The 15357-nt window shown below is 40.6% G+C and overlaps 1 protein-coding gene across 1 annotated transcript; it reads right to left on the bottom strand.

Annotated features, from left to right (window-relative positions):
- Positions 1-1020: 1020 nt before the first annotated feature.
- On the bottom strand, positions 1021-14660 carry dmgdh (dimethylglycine dehydrogenase). The gene is made up of 16 exons (XM_058414660.1): positions 14448-14660; positions 13006-13177; positions 12223-12321; positions 11023-11187; positions 10319-10523; positions 7392-7640; positions 7104-7302; positions 5782-5951; positions 5509-5662; positions 5207-5372; positions 4641-4771; positions 3357-3574; positions 3001-3158; positions 2776-2835; positions 2549-2683; positions 1021-2216 (listed from the first exon to the last, which is right to left on the bottom strand). The coding sequence occupies exons 1-16, from the start codon at positions 14579-14581 to the stop codon at positions 2004-2006; spliced, it is 2628 nt and encodes an 875-aa protein (XP_058270643.1). The 5' UTR covers positions 14582-14660; the 3' UTR covers positions 1021-2003.
- Between the last annotated feature and the right edge of the window lie 697 nt (positions 14661-15357).

Raw genomic sequence — 15357 nt, 5'->3', positions numbered from 1 at the left:
TATCTACCATTTACCGACATAATGTAATGCCTGCTACAATAAAACTACATATGTATTTTTGTGCATATTTTGCTGGCGCACAAAAATAAGCTCATTTTCAGCTGGAGTAAATAGGAGTAATCGTTAAATTAGTAAATAAATGGGGTGTTGTTGCAGTACTAGCACACCCTAATAGTTTCACTCCACTTATAGCACAATTGCTTTTAATTTATTTCTTATCCATTTATAGTTACTTTAATGTAGTGGAACGGTCCTTTAACACATAACAGTTCAGCAACTGTGGAGAGAGTCAAAAACTCCAGGTTTCTTGGTGTGCACATGACAGAGGGCCTCTCATGGACTCTCAAAACCACCTGCCTAGCCAAGAAGGCCCAGGTCCTTCCTGCAGAGGCTGAAGAGACCAAACCCCTCCTCCCATCCTCACAACCTTCTAGAGAGGGACAATAGAGAGCGTCCTGACCAGCTGCCTCACTATGTGGTATGGGAACTGCAAATTCTCCAACCTTAAGACAGTGGATTGTGAGGACAGCTGAAGAGATTGTGAGGGTTTCTTCAGAAACCATAGACACCTCATACAACAACCACTGCATCAGCATCTCACCCACTCTTCACTCTCCCATCTGCTAGGAGGTACAGGAGCATCCGTGCCAACACCAGTAGACTCCGCAACGGGTTCTTCCCTGAGGCGGTCAGAATACAGCACCCCACTACCTCCCTATGCTCAATTGGGCTTGTCAAACCACTAACCTTAATTTCCCAGTTAAACCACAAATCTGGCAACCTATGTGACAGCCATTGATGATGCATTCAGACAAGTTTCCATTCTTGCTACATATGTATTTTGGCCTCATGCATCCCAGACCATCTCCATAGGAGCTTTGAGTGAATGGAATCTTTATACTCATTGGACCCAATCCTCCCAGACAGGTCATCAACACAGATCTTAAGATCTTTCATCACAAGGGTAGACCACATCATTGATTGAGACAACAGAAAACCACAGAAGCTTTTACACAGAAGTAAAGTTTAGTAATGATGAGTTTATTCAAAAACTGGAAAAAGTTCACATTTACAGGAACGCTTTAGTGTAAGACCGGTCATAGCAATGGTTCCTTTATTTAATGGCAAAAAAAATACCTGAGGCCAGTTTGCTAGAGGCACCAAAATAATATCCTGGCAGAATTTATACGGGCAATTTATATTTACTACTGAATCAAATGTTATTATTAATCGATCAAGAAAGGTATAAATTATTCATGTAAACAAATACAGTTCTATAATACTGATTTGGATTTAATAAACAGAAACGATTTACAACATATAGTGGAAGAAGTGAACAATGTGGAGGCAATAAATAATCTGTGGCTAAAATATATTTACTGTATATATTTTTTCACAGTATTTTGTCATTTATCTGACCTAGTGGTTGATTTGGTGATATTATATCATTTTGTCCAAACACTTTTTTATTGGGCATCATGGACAAAGAAAATACCCGAAAAGTCACTTATTGACATCCTATTGAAAAACCAAAATCATACAACTACATGATTGCCATCTTTAAAGTCCCCTAACTGATGCTGATCTCTTACACTGTGTGCTTCCAGTTTTCTCATTCGACACAATAATAATAACGGTCTCATTCTCATACTTCACTGCTTCAGATCTCACGGACACGCAACCCTTTTTAAGTTTGGCTTCTTGGCCACAACATCTAGTAAAAAGCTTGACAACATGACACGTAGGACCGTATAATTAACATCATCAGCATTTGAGATTGTGAAAAGAGCAGAAGATCGAAGGGTGGTTTGCTTTTTTTGGTTTTAAACTTTTTAATAATGGGCCAACTTCAATGCCACACAATCAGCTCAGTGATATTTTTTAAGACATGCAAGTAATTGCATCTTTCTTTTTTTCACAGATCCACAGTTTGATGATTCGTCATGACTGAAAAGAATTATTTTCTGGTCACAAAGCTGAGGTCCAGTTTCCCCAAACGAGCTTCACACTGCGCTCTTCTTCTTCTTCTGCAGACGTGTTCTGGTGGGTTCGGTGTGTACTAGCGGTTCCTGAACCACCGTAGCTGGATACTTCCTGCCCAGGAGCTCCACCTCTACTTTCTGACCAACAGTAGCCAGTTCAGTGGGTAGGTAACCAAATGCCAGGCTCTGCTGAATCGAGTAGCTGTACGCTCCAGAGGTTGTGTTCCCAACCACCTAGACGGAGCACAGAAGTGTAGAAAATTGTTAAGATCACTCAATAAGGGCAAAGAATTAACCTTGCTGTTTCTAATAACGACAAGCGTGGGCTGAATAGGTTTTGTGTAAGAAACACTAGCATTATAAATGATGCCAATCTGGAACCTCGACGAAAATATTCATGAGCAGAAGCTACTTAAGCAACCTGATAAAACTTACGGAAGTACAGGAACAGTAAAACAAGGTGTAGTACAATGATTGCTGTTAATTTGCCTACAAATGTGCAGACTTATAATGAGCTCTTTACAAATATTAACCACAAACACACACTGATGACCCTTGTATTTTACCTTCCCATTGTGCCAGATGGTCTCATTGCCCTCAGGGTCCACATTGTCCGTATCTACTGTGAGATATGCTAACTTCCTCGTTAGTCCCTGAGCCTTGATTTCCTGTAGTGCCTTCTTTCCAATGAAATCTGTAGGCTGGCACACACACACACACACACAGAGCAATGATTTATGCCTTAATAGCCTTCAAGTTTTCTTAACATATGCTTTAATCAAATAAGAGCTACCTTGTTGAGTTTGATGAAGTAATCCAGACCAGCCTCGAGAGGATTAGTGTCACAGTTCATCTACACACACACACACACACACACACAGGATAGTCATAACTTAGTTTTAATATTAATAGCTAAGAGTAAGGTGGGTATTTAATTACACATTTGTGAGGTACTCTGACTGTGTGTGTGTGTGTGTGTGTGTGTGTGAGAGAGATAGAGAGAGAGAGAGAGACAGACCTCAGCTCCCCAGCCTCGGAAGCCCTTTTCCAGTCTGAGGGAGGCCATGGCGTAAGTGCCGAAGTTATCAATGCCCTCCTCTTTTCCAGCCTCCATTATGGCCTGGTATACTTCTGACAGCTTTGGCATGTCCACATACAACTCCCAGCCAAGCTCACCTTAACAAACACACAAACAAATGTTTACTCCTGAGGTAATATCATTTCAATTTGAACAGAAACGTGTTCAGTGAGGCGGAATGATGAATAATGTCAATTTAAATGAGAAATATTCAACAAGACTATTAGTTTATCAAAACTCAAACCTACTGGCATGATTATGGTTGCCAAGTGAGGCAGAATTCCCCATTCTAATACCTGTATATGATATCCGTATGGCCCGTAGTGGGACCCCAGCCAGGTGAATGTCCTTGCAGTGGAGGAATTTGAAGGCGCCGTCGCTCAGGTCTTCGTCTGTGAGTTTCTGCAGGACTTTGCGAGAGTTCGGGCCCGCCACCCCCAGCACCCCGATGCCATCGGTGACGTTAGAGATGTCCACGTCATAGTCGCCATCAGCTGCTTCTGTCTCGATCCATCTGAGGAGGGGGAAGAGAACGTAACTAAATGTAAAACATTATGATAACTGAAAAAACTTCAGGGAGTGCCATTATAGGAAAAGAATCAACCATCAAATGGTTGTAACAGTAACGCAGCTTCTCAATTCCTGGTCACTGATTGTTTTCCTTTAACGCCACACTCACAAATACATTATTCTCTTTTTTTTACACAGGCAAGCATGATAAACTTTCAAATAAGCAAAAAAAAGGCATGACTGCCATTAACCACAAATGAATTAAATTGCTCATATAAAGCTAATTGCTAAAGCATGAAATGTCCTGACACCCGTTTGATAACATTGCTACTAGTTACTATTAGCTTCTTTGTTTTACTAGCTAAATACCAAACAGGAAGAGTAAAAATTCTAATAAGATATTTAGTCAGTCATATCATAGCTAGAAGTGATAAATGAAATGATTTAGCACTGATAGATAGCTAAACCAGGTTTATATAACCGTTTCTCTTATTGTTAGCAAATTTAGGTTTCCGCTATTTAATGTTAGCTAGGCAATTAGCATGCTAACAGATAACAGCTAATAGTCATGACTGCTTATGTTGTGTGGTTTTAAACGTCCATCATCACTATACCTAATATTATACTTAATTTTTTGAAAATGTTTTGAAATATGTGCAAAATCAGACCACAAGAGGGCAGCCTAAGCACATTAAATAATCTAACTCCTCACTGTGAAACAGTCAGAAAACGTGTCATTGCCATCGCACCTTTGGATCCAGTAAAATGCTTAAAAATATGTCTGAAATGCTGAAACACCCCTGCAGCAGGTGGGGTTAAGAGCAGCTTGGTGGAGTAGGGACTTGAACCCCAATCTGCCGGGCAACGACCCAGAGCCTTAACCACTTGAGCTACCACTGCTCCAACATTAAGGCTATAAGGCTGTCCACAACTAACATGTCTTTAACCATCATCTCCTCCTTTGTATTTTGCCTCACACTAAAGTCATTTTGAATCAAATGTCAAGTATATATGATATCAACAAGGTTGTAAAGAATAGAAGTAGTAGAAATTGCTTGCGAGAAACCGACCTCAGATCGTGCAGTTCGGACCCTGAGCCAGTGACCAACAGGAACTCTCCAGGTGCGACCTGGGTAATGGTGACCTCAGCGTAGACACGCCCCCTCGGTGTCAGCATGTGACTGATGTTAGTCAAGCCCACCTGTGCAGCATTGACCACAGTGACGTCAAGGTCACATCATGACATCATGACAGCTTACAAGAACATTATATGTAGTATGTATTCCCAAAACCCAACAAAGAATAATATTTAAAATGCAGCTACATCGTTCAAAGCATAGGTATGTAAAGACATAAAGAGTCCTTAGAAATTTCAAGGACAAATTCATCATAATTAAAAATTAATAACAATAATAAAAGCCATAGAAGCTATATAAACTGGGAGAGAAATTCCAGGCTTTGAGTACTAGATTAAAACATTTGGGGTTGTGCTGTTATAGGAAAATAATCAACGATTGGGTGTTGTGATGGAGAAGAAACACCATCACCACCCAGTAGAATTTACTGGGTGGTGATATTCCTGTGCTAGAAAGCAAATGATGAACAATTAACAGATGTTTCATCTTCTGCCCTTCACCTTGGGCATGGTGTTAGCAAACAGTCGGTCCAGCAGCCTCTGCGCGTCCTTTCCTTTGACCATGAACTTGCCAAACGGTGAAAGATCAATAACTCCCACTTTCTCCATCACCAGTTTGCACTCTCGTCCGATGGGTCCGAACCAGTTTGTTCTTCTGAAACTGGGTCTGTGCGGTACCATCAATATCTCAGATACATATTTATCTCATAATATCGTAATAAATAATAGTAACATGTAGAAGTGACCAAAAATGAAGGCTTTGCTGTAGTGTTCATGTTCATGTGTAAAGGTGGATGTTATACTTGTAGCCCACATCATCTCCTGGCTTGTAGAAGTAATGTGGCTGCTCCCAGCCGGCATGGAAGCCCATGGAGCATTTCTCCTTCAGCTGCTCGTAGAGTCCACTGATTCTGCTAGTAGGACGCCCAGCAAAGCGCTCCTCTTTAGGATAGCCCACTGAGAGAGAGAGAGAGAGAGAGAGAGATCCATTACACCACCTGATTATTAGACAACCATATTGTTTCTTTTCAGTCTGCCATACAGATGTCTACAGGTCGTTTTTTATTTAAACTTACCCACATTGTTAAACCCGTACGACTCTCTGGCCTTGGCACACATGTACGGTACGGTGGTCCATTTGCCGTAGCGGTTCGGGTCGCATTCAATCAGATCATAAGCAGGCTCTCCGTTCATGATCCAGTCGCTGAGGAACTTTCCGACTCCGCCCGCGTGAATGATGCCGTACCTATCACGACAAAATCATTCAGAGATATTTACATTATTAATACTTCACTTAAAAGATTTGCTTAGAGAAAAGTCCTGGGGTACAATTTGACCTGGAATGTGAACTTGAATGAACAACTTTTTACCTGAATATAGTTACATTCAATGTTCTGAAAACAATTAAGTTCTTGTCTATAGCATTTACGGCGACCAAACTCTCTCTTTTTCTCTTTCTATAAGTTTATAAGACAAAAAAGACAGTATGTAATACACAGAAACTAGAACGTTCTTTCCTGAAAACATTCCCATGGCAGAAAACTTACTGGTAGTTACAAAGCACTGACAATTGAGACTTTATCCCTTAATTCTTTGTTAAATAACAAACTATTTTTTATAATGTTATACACCGATCAGGCATAACATTATGAGCACTGAGAGGTGAAGTGAATAAGACTGATGATCCCCTCATCATGGATGGGAGATCCATGATGTTAGTGGGTGGGATATATTAGGCAGCAGGTGAACATTTTGTCCTCAAAGTTGATGTGTTAGAAGCAGGTAAAATGGACAAGCGTAAGGATTTGAGCGAGTTTGACAAAGGGCCAAATTGTGATGGATAGACCACTGGATCAGAGCATCTCCAAAACTGCAGCTCTTGTGGGGTGTTCCCGGTCTGCAGTGGTCAGTATCTATCAAAAGTGGTCCAAGGAAGGAACAGTGGTGAACCAGCGACAGGGTCATGGGCGGCCAAGGTTCATTGATACACGTGGGGAGCGAAGGTTGACCCGTGTGATCTGATCCAACAGACGAGCTACTGTTGCTCAAACTGCTGAAGAAGTTAATGCTGGTTCTGATAGAAAGGTGTCAGAACACACAGTGCATGACAGGTCAGCAAAACAGGGACACAATATTAGGCAGGTGGTCATAATTTTATGCCTGATCTGTGTAAAACCTTGTGTGAATGAGCCTTTATTATAGAAATGATACTGTGCATTAATAAAAACCTGCGATTTTCTTGTGGCCAGAACTTATGTCAGAGATACTGTTACTGAAAATCAATCAGCCAGACACCGTATTGTAAAAAGCAAAACAGCAGACAGCTAATGATTTTATAAGTTATAACATATCAATAAACGCTTTCAAAATGGCCGCATGCCACTCGGTGCGTTTTTACCCAAATCCGATGGCAGTCCAGTAGTTACGGAGTCCCTGATGCGGCCCCACCATGGGCAGCAGATCCGGTGTGTATGTGATTGGTCCGGACACGATGTTGATGATGTCAGCATGCTTGAGGACAGGAACCATCTCCATGGCCATTTCCACATGCTCCATGATGCGGTCCAGGTCCGATTCGAACAGCTCCTTACCGAAACCTAGTTACGGGTTGAGAAACATTTTGAATAAAAAAACAACTGCATAGAAATATTTTATTTCCGATGAGCCACATGATGTTAGGTGGTACCTGGAGGGACTCCATCTCGGACCCACGAATCCTGCAACACCATCTTCTCCTCCTTCTCATAGGGGCCGAAGAGCAGACCGTCTCTCTCCTGACGCAAGTAATATGAACCCTCCAGGTCCCGGATCACAGGAATCTCTTGCTTTAGGGCCTTCACTTCAGGAACCGTCGCTGTGACCACATACTGGTGATGGACAGGAATGGTGGGATGCTCCAGACCAATCAGCTGGCCAAGTTCTCGTGCCCAGAAACCTATCACATAATGTATTTTTTTTTTTTTTGAGTTGAAAATGAGTCTTGCGTTAATACCTTTCAGTTTTAAGTATACGTTCAAAACCAAGTAGAAACATTATTTGCCTGTTTTAGTGGATAATTAGTCATAATTCTGTGTTTTTAATTCAAGTATAAATGTCTAAACTGCAAAATTCTAAATTTAAACTGTATTTCAGTCTTCAATATTAGTTTTTCAATAAAATGTTATTTTTTAATAGAATTAAAATATACATTTATTGTTTTATGTGTATATATACAGCTCTGGAAAAAAAAAAAAAGACCACTGGCCAATCTCCAGATGTGAACCCTATTGAAAACCTCTGGAATGTCATCAAGAGGAAGATGGATGGTCACAAACCATCAAGCAAAGCTGAGCTGTTTGCTTTTTTGCAAAAATAGTGGTATAAAGTTCCCCAACAGGAATGTGAGAAACTGGTGGAGATCATGGAGCCAAAACGCATGCAAATCGGGGTTATTCCACCAAATACTGATCTCTTAATGTTATTTATCCAAAGCATTAACACAATTTGTTTACAAATTATTTACATTTTGTTTTATTTGAGTTATTAAAGCTCTGCAAATACTGCATGATCTTGGGTTATTTTGATGTGTTGTCATTTCCTTTAAATATACACTCTAAATAACAATAGTTATACTTTGAATTTAGGAGAAATATTGTCAGCAGTTCACAAAAAATGAAACAAAACTCTTCATCTCACCAATACATGAACCTGGAGGCAAAAAAGATAAGAAAATTATTATTTTGCAGTGGTCTCTTATTTTTTCCCAGAGCTATATATATATATATATATATATATATATATAAATATTTTTTTACATGCAAAACCACGGTATTTCTGGGAAATTGTTCACAAACTGTGTCATGATTCTGTCACGATTCACAAACTATTTGCGGATCATTTTTTTCATATCACCCACCCAAGTGCAAAGATGATGTTCTTCCAAAACTTTTACTCCTTCTTTCTTCACTTTGCCTTCATCACGTCTGCAAGAAATTAGCTTACGATACTCTGTCTATCGTGAAAGTTTCCGTTCTCATCCAGAGAAAACCCAAACAGCAGACTGCATTGTGCAAGACAGATGACCAAGAAATGCTTTAGAAAGCAGGAGGACATGAGGTAATGGTTGAGCTTTTAACTGGCACCCTGACTAGTCAGGTTCTAAAAACAAATGCATTTGTGCCTGTGGCTGAACGATTATCTCTGGTTATGTAAAGCTCCAAAGTGTCCTGAGGTAACCTCCTCCTCCTCCTCCTCGCTCTCTCTCTCTCTCTATGAGTAGTTTGCAGGGCAGATAGAGGTGTGTAGGGTGTGTGTAATCACCCCAAGGTTAGTACTAAGACACTGTACACAGCTGGCTATAACCGTCTGTTCGAGGAAATATTTCACATCGCTCAGACACGCTAAAGAAATAAAACTGTACTGTAAAGGGTGAATTATGCAGCATGATACTGTCTGTGTCTACAACTTGGAGTATATCAATGTAAAATATCACACAGCAGTTAAATCAATCAAGTTTTGATGGATCAGACATTAGATCAGATGTTGTACATTCTGTTTTTACTGAAGACGTTCTTTTAAAATGGTTTATACCACACGAATTCTTAAATTCTGATTGGTCAGCAGGTGCAGATTAAAGTTTCTATCACATCAGCATGGACAGACGCTTGGCTGGAAGGAAAACCACAGGGTAATGTTAATAAGACAGTCAGTATGTCAGCAGACAAGTCAGTGAGTAGGTCAGCAAGAGTAAATAATTTGTCAGTACATCAGTTTAAGAAATCATTCAGTACTGCATGAAGCAGGTCAGACAGTAAGTCAGCAGGTCAGACAATACAAAAGCTAATAAACAAGTCAGTACACAAATCAGTAGCCAGTCGGAACGTAACTCAGTAATTCAGGAGGTTGATCTCTGTCAGTTGATCTCTAAGTCAGTATGCAATTCAGTAGTCTGTCAGTACATAAGTCAGTAATTCAGAAGGTCAATCTATAACAGAAACGTAGCAGATCTTCTACAGACCCTGACCTTTATCTTTCAGCAACTTCCACAACTAAGCTATGTGCTTCCTCTCGTTTTAGGTTTCAGGTCCAGGGGACAAAATTAGAAAGTAAAGCGAGGAACGAGTCTTGGAGGAACATGTGGAGAGTCAGAGCTAAAGAACAGAAAGAAAGAACGTAAAGAGGGATATAGGGTCAAGAAGTCAATGTTATTGAGGAACCTGGTCCATTTATACAACGCAATGTGTGTGTAAGAATCTTAGTTAGAGATGAGACTTTTTTTCCAGCAGGCTCACTAAGAGTGTGCCAAAACAAACAGAGCAGTTTTTTTAAACAGTGGTGTATTTATTTCTTTGTGCATTACTGGTATTGGCTCAGCTCACTGGAGAGACCTGATTGGCTGACCACAAACCCGCCTCTGTGAAACGGAGCAAATTCTAAGCAGGTCTACTGCTGGCAGGAAAAAACATAAAAATAATTAACCTGGAATAATAATGCTAAGTTTAGAATAATTACAGCTCAGTGCTGGGGCTCGTTCTTCATACACGGCTGGATTGGGCAGTGGATCAGACGGTGGTTTGGACTGTGGATCAGACGGTGGATTGGACACTTCGAAGCAAAATAAGTTGTAGAACTAACCTGTGGCATTGACAATGCGGTTGGCCCGAATGGTCCCGTGAGGTGTCTGGACATCCCATCTGCCATCGGGTGTGGGGACAAGACCGGTCACAGGGGCGGGGCTGTAGATCTGGGCGCCGTACATCCGAGCTCCAGCGGCGAGTGCCATGGTGAGAGAGTAGGGATCGATGTGTCCATCACCGGGAGTGTAGAGACCTGCTAACACCTGAGAAAGAGGAAAGAGAGAACAATCGTGAAGGAAGACAGACAGACAGACAGACAGACAGATAGATAGATAGATAGATAGATAGATAGATAGATAGATAGATAGATAGATAGATAGATAGATAGATAGATAGATAGATAGATAGATAGATAACTCTCTATAGTTCACATCATTGGATTCATGGACTTCACGGGTTGGGGGTTTGATTCTCACCCCTACCCTTTTGTGGGCGGAGTTTACATGCTCTCCCTGTGCTTGGTGTTTCATACAGGTTCTCCGGTTTCCTCCCACAGTCCAAAAACTGGTAGACTGATAGACATCTCTAAATTATTTGCAGTGTGTGGATGTGTGTGTGTGTTTGTGCCCTGCGATGGACTGGGTCCTCCAGGGTGTCCTCCGCCTTGTGCCCCAAGTCCTCTGGGGTCACTTATGGGGTCCATCCCTGTGTAGGATAAGAAATTTAGTCATGTAGTGTTCAGCAAGTTTGGTTCACTCTCACCTTGTCCATATTAAGCAGAGGGAAGAGCTCATGGACTTTCTCGGGGGTGATGAGGAACTGTGCTGTGGGGTGCCAGTGAGTTCGGGTCATCTGGTACTTCATCTCGTCCACTCGGGCCGGGGTCGAGGCAATCCTCACGCTTCCTGGCTGATGGAAGCCCACTGCCTGGAACAATACTCTACATTACTGTCTTGTCGTTACTGCCATGTTCCGTATAATGAAAGCTGTTTGAAAATCTGCTCTGAATGAAGGAAGGACTGATTGGTTTTAAGTAGCGCAATAAAAAAGAAGCATATTTCGGTTTCCTAAAAAGCCATTCAGATGACATAAGTGGGAAGTATAAATGTTACTGGTAAGTGCTAGAAAGTATTTATTATTGTGCCATCAACAATGGTCTACAATTATTATTTAGTCCACCAAAACTCCAGTATGGTCCCCAGAATTTGTTGTCCAGTGTAGGCTAATGTAATATAACAGCATATTGCAAGCTAGTTAGTTAGTTATACACATTAATACAGACACAAATGTTTATCCATTATCCTTTCCTTATCACATCATGCCCTTGACAACAAGCCAGCAAGCTGTTGCCAAATGTTTGGCTGTTGTTTTTCTCTCCACATTGGCCATTAACAATATCTGGGTCAGTCTTTATTTGACTCTGTGTACCAAAGAACAGCTTTATTCACCCAAACAATGTCCATCAATCAATGCCTGCAAATTACTCTGGCTACAAAAATGCTGATGAAGATGGTTAGATTTATTAAAAGATCATATCACCATCCAGTATGTTTGGTTTAAACTTAATTGCACACTAAATAAAAACATTTTTTCTCTCTGTATTTGTTCAATGAGAGAAGTATATACAGTGTAGTAAAAGCAAACTGCTCCAGCAGGCAACTATGGATTAAAATGTTTTTGGATATCACTATCAGTCGGCCCATAGAGCACTGGTGGCTTAGTGGTAGGTTTCTTGTCTACCATGTGGAAGGCCTGGGTTTGGTTCTCAGCCACTGGATGCAGTGCCGGTCCCAAGCTCAGATAAAATGGGAGGGTTGCATCAGGAAGGACATCCGGCGTGTAAAACCTGTGCCAAGTTGTTGTGCGGACCGCTGTGGTGACCCCTGACACACATAGGAAGCAGCCGAAAGATGAACAACAATCAACTGGACACCACTGGGAAGCTGGCCATTAACATCTCACCTGGCCTGTCTCTGCCTCCAGCTGCTCGTACAGCTTAATGCTGTGATAATGAATCTTCTTTAGATTGATCCCTGGATGGTAGTAGGTCGTCAGTCCGGCCTGCAGACACAAACACCATTCTTAATATATAACTGTTGTAATATATAACAAATAATAACTGATTTTGAGTTCAAATTCTAATAGTGCTTGTACTGAGGATGTATATTACTGCATTACTCATTTTGCAATAACTTACCAAAAGCTAAAATGTGTTTTGTTTTCAGGATTATATCCTTTAATTTTAAAAGGAGTTCAGACGGTTGCACAAATTGTGGATGTAGTAGTTTGTTTGCCTTTTTTAATGAAAACAGAAGAAGCTAAAACAAGTGTTGCCAATATTCTTTGCAGAACTGATGAGGTTCTGTTAAATTTGATGGTGACCATTGGTGGACTGCAGTCTTCAGGTCATTCCAGAGACTTTCTGAAAAAAGTTTCAGAATGGTGTCTTTCTTCATTTCAGGTTGTAAAGCAACAAAATATGATTAGTTGGAAGAAGGATGACTCTTTTCTATACCCACTGTATAAATCAAGCAAAAATACATTTAGTAGATAGCCTTATCCAGAAGGACTTACATTTTATCCCCTTTTTATACACCTGCACAATTGATGGTGACAGCACGGGGGAGCTGGGATTTGAACTCATAACCTTCCGAACAGTAGTCCAACATCTTAACCACTAAGCTACCACCACAACCCAGTGACATGAGTGAACTAGTGAATAATTTAATCATTTGGTAGACCTACAGCATGCCACGTAGATCCAGCAGTCAGCTCGGACTTCTCCAGAAGCACCACGTCCTTCTGTCCGGCTTTGGCCAGGTGATAGGCCACACTCACGCCGACACATCCTCCTCCAATAATCAGAGTCTCGGCTGTATCCTTCAGCCTCTTCCTCAGAGCTCCTACACCTCCATCACTGAGATAAAGCAAAGGTGTGAGGGAAATAAAGCAGAAGCTGTATGCAGAGATATAATCTAGGATGGATGATGGATTGTGGTTTAGCAAAAACCTTATTCTAATTTCCACAAGCTTCCTTATGCAAAGACGTTCTTAGTTTTCCCACAGATGGTAGAAAATGGAAGATAAATAATAAGTTATCTTTATTTGTCACATATACATTACTGCACAGTGAAATTCTTTCTTCGCATATCCTATCCTTGGGGGTTGTGGTCAGAGTGCAGGGTCAGCCATGATTCAGCACCCCTGGAGCAGGGTGGGTTAAGGGCCTTGCTCAAGGGCCCTAACAGTGGCAGCTTGGCGGTGCTGGGGCTTGAACTACTTGAGCTACTACCACCCCACTATAATAACAACAATGGTTAAAAAAAACAACTATACAACAAATAAATAGAACATTGTCATGGACATCTTTTATATAAACCTACAAAGATTTTATAGAATCTAGATTATATAGTATTGATTATATAGTCTTGAGTGAGATATTTGTTCGGTATTGTGCAAGACATAGAGCAACAACTGAAAGCACACACAATATACAGAGCAGACTGTTGCACAAATTGTGGCTGTAGTTGTTCGGCTGATCGAATCAATTAAGTGAAAACAAAACTTTGGAGGAAAAAATACAAAAACAGTGTTGTTGTGTCAAAAAATGGTAATAGCCAATCAGGTTGCAGTATGCAAATACAAGCCATGAAAAACAATTGAAGAGAGCGGGGCTACTGTGATAAGACACACAGAATATATACTGTATATATACAGAATTGTGATTTCTATTTAAATTAGAAATGAAAAGATTACAAAGCCTTGGAATTCTAATTCAGTCAATTATATTTTACACCAAAAACTTGGTGATTTAGTTTGAGTGTGATGTTCGTTCAATATTGTGCAAGATGTATTGCAATAACTGAAAGCATACACAATATACAGAGATTGAGGATTTCTTAAACTACTTTTTATTTACAAATTAAAGCATTTAATCACCGTCAAAGATGCTTTTAATGGAGAAAAATTGTGTCTCAAAAATGGAAGAGAGTCGACTCAGCAGTATGTATAGAATAAAATGCACGTGCACGATGCACTAATTTAATAATAATAATAATAATAATAATAATAATAATAATAATAATAATAATCTATCAGCCAGACACGTTTATCTCTCTCTCTCTCACACACACACACACACACACACAAACAAACAACCTGAGAAGTGATCACTGTTGTGATTATACCTTTTGCCCTCAGCTTCTCTCCGCACTTTCCAGCTTAAACTCCTCACCGTGACTCCCCTCAACCCCCTGTAGAAGCTGAACTCTCTTCTTAATCGGACATTAACTGTGTTTAAAAGTCTGGACATGTTGCTCATGTTGCTCAGGTCCCTATGAGACGCTCACTTTCGCTGTCTCTGCGCCTCCACGCGCCCACCCTCCGTCGCCTTGCTTTTTCCGCGCACGCGCAGTGGCGCACTTACGCTGAATCGGTCTTAGGAACTGAGCAGTGTTCGCTGTGTGTGTTTCAGTAACTCAGACTGTTTATAGCTGCTATAACAAAAGTGATAAGTTGTTTGATGGACTTTCCACAACAGAAAATAAACGAATTGTTTTGTTTTTTCAACTGTAAAAACTATAATCAAATTTCTCTGTGTGCTGTTATAGTGAAGTTAGTTATTTTTCTACAACAGAATACTCCCAGATTGTTTTATTCCACTTCCCCTATGCTCTTTATGCTCTTTAAGCTGTCACCTGAATCACCTATAGTACACCTTCACCATATAAGTGTCTCGGCTGTATCCTTCAGCCTCTTCCTCAGAGCTCCTACACCTCCGTCACTGAGATAAAGCAAAGGTGAGAGGGAAATAAAACAGAAGCTGTATGTGGAGATATAATCTAGGATGGACGATGGAATGGTGGTTTAGCAAAAACCTTGATTCTAATATGCACAAGCTTTCTTGTACAAAGACGTTCTTAGTTTTCCCACAGATGGTAGAAAATGGAAGATAAATAATAATGACAGTGGTAAACACTCCACACACACACACAGTACAGAGGCAGGAATCAAAACTCCTGAAGATTAAATTCAGCTTTATTGTCATTACAAATAGCAACATAGCTTTGAGTGATATAGTGCAAGGCTGGCAGTGAT

The sequence above is a fragment of the Hemibagrus wyckioides genome, linkage group LG18, assembly GCF_019097595.1.
Source record: "Hemibagrus wyckioides isolate EC202008001 linkage group LG18, SWU_Hwy_1.0, whole genome shotgun sequence".
Lineage (NCBI taxonomy): Eukaryota > Metazoa > Chordata > Actinopteri > Siluriformes > Bagridae > Hemibagrus > Hemibagrus wyckioides.
The sequence above is the reverse complement of the archived record's forward strand: the minus strand, read 5'-3'. Positions and strand labels throughout refer to the sequence as shown.

What these genes read in the sequence shown, in the direction of transcription:
- dmgdh (XM_058414660.1), bottom strand. Translation starts at nt 14,581, where the DNA reads ATGAGCAACATGTCCAGACTTTTAAACACAGTTAATGTCCGATTAAGA. An exon ending in TTGCTAACACCATGCCCAAG is followed by an intron (nt 4,772 to 5,206) that starts GTGAAGGGCAGA and finishes AATGCTGCACAG; the next exon opens with GTGGGCTTGACTAACATCAG. An exon ending in ACTTCATCAAACTCAACAAG is followed by an intron (nt 2,684 to 2,775) that starts GTAGCTCTTATT and finishes TGTGTGTGCCAG; the next exon opens with CCTACAGATTTCATTGGAAA.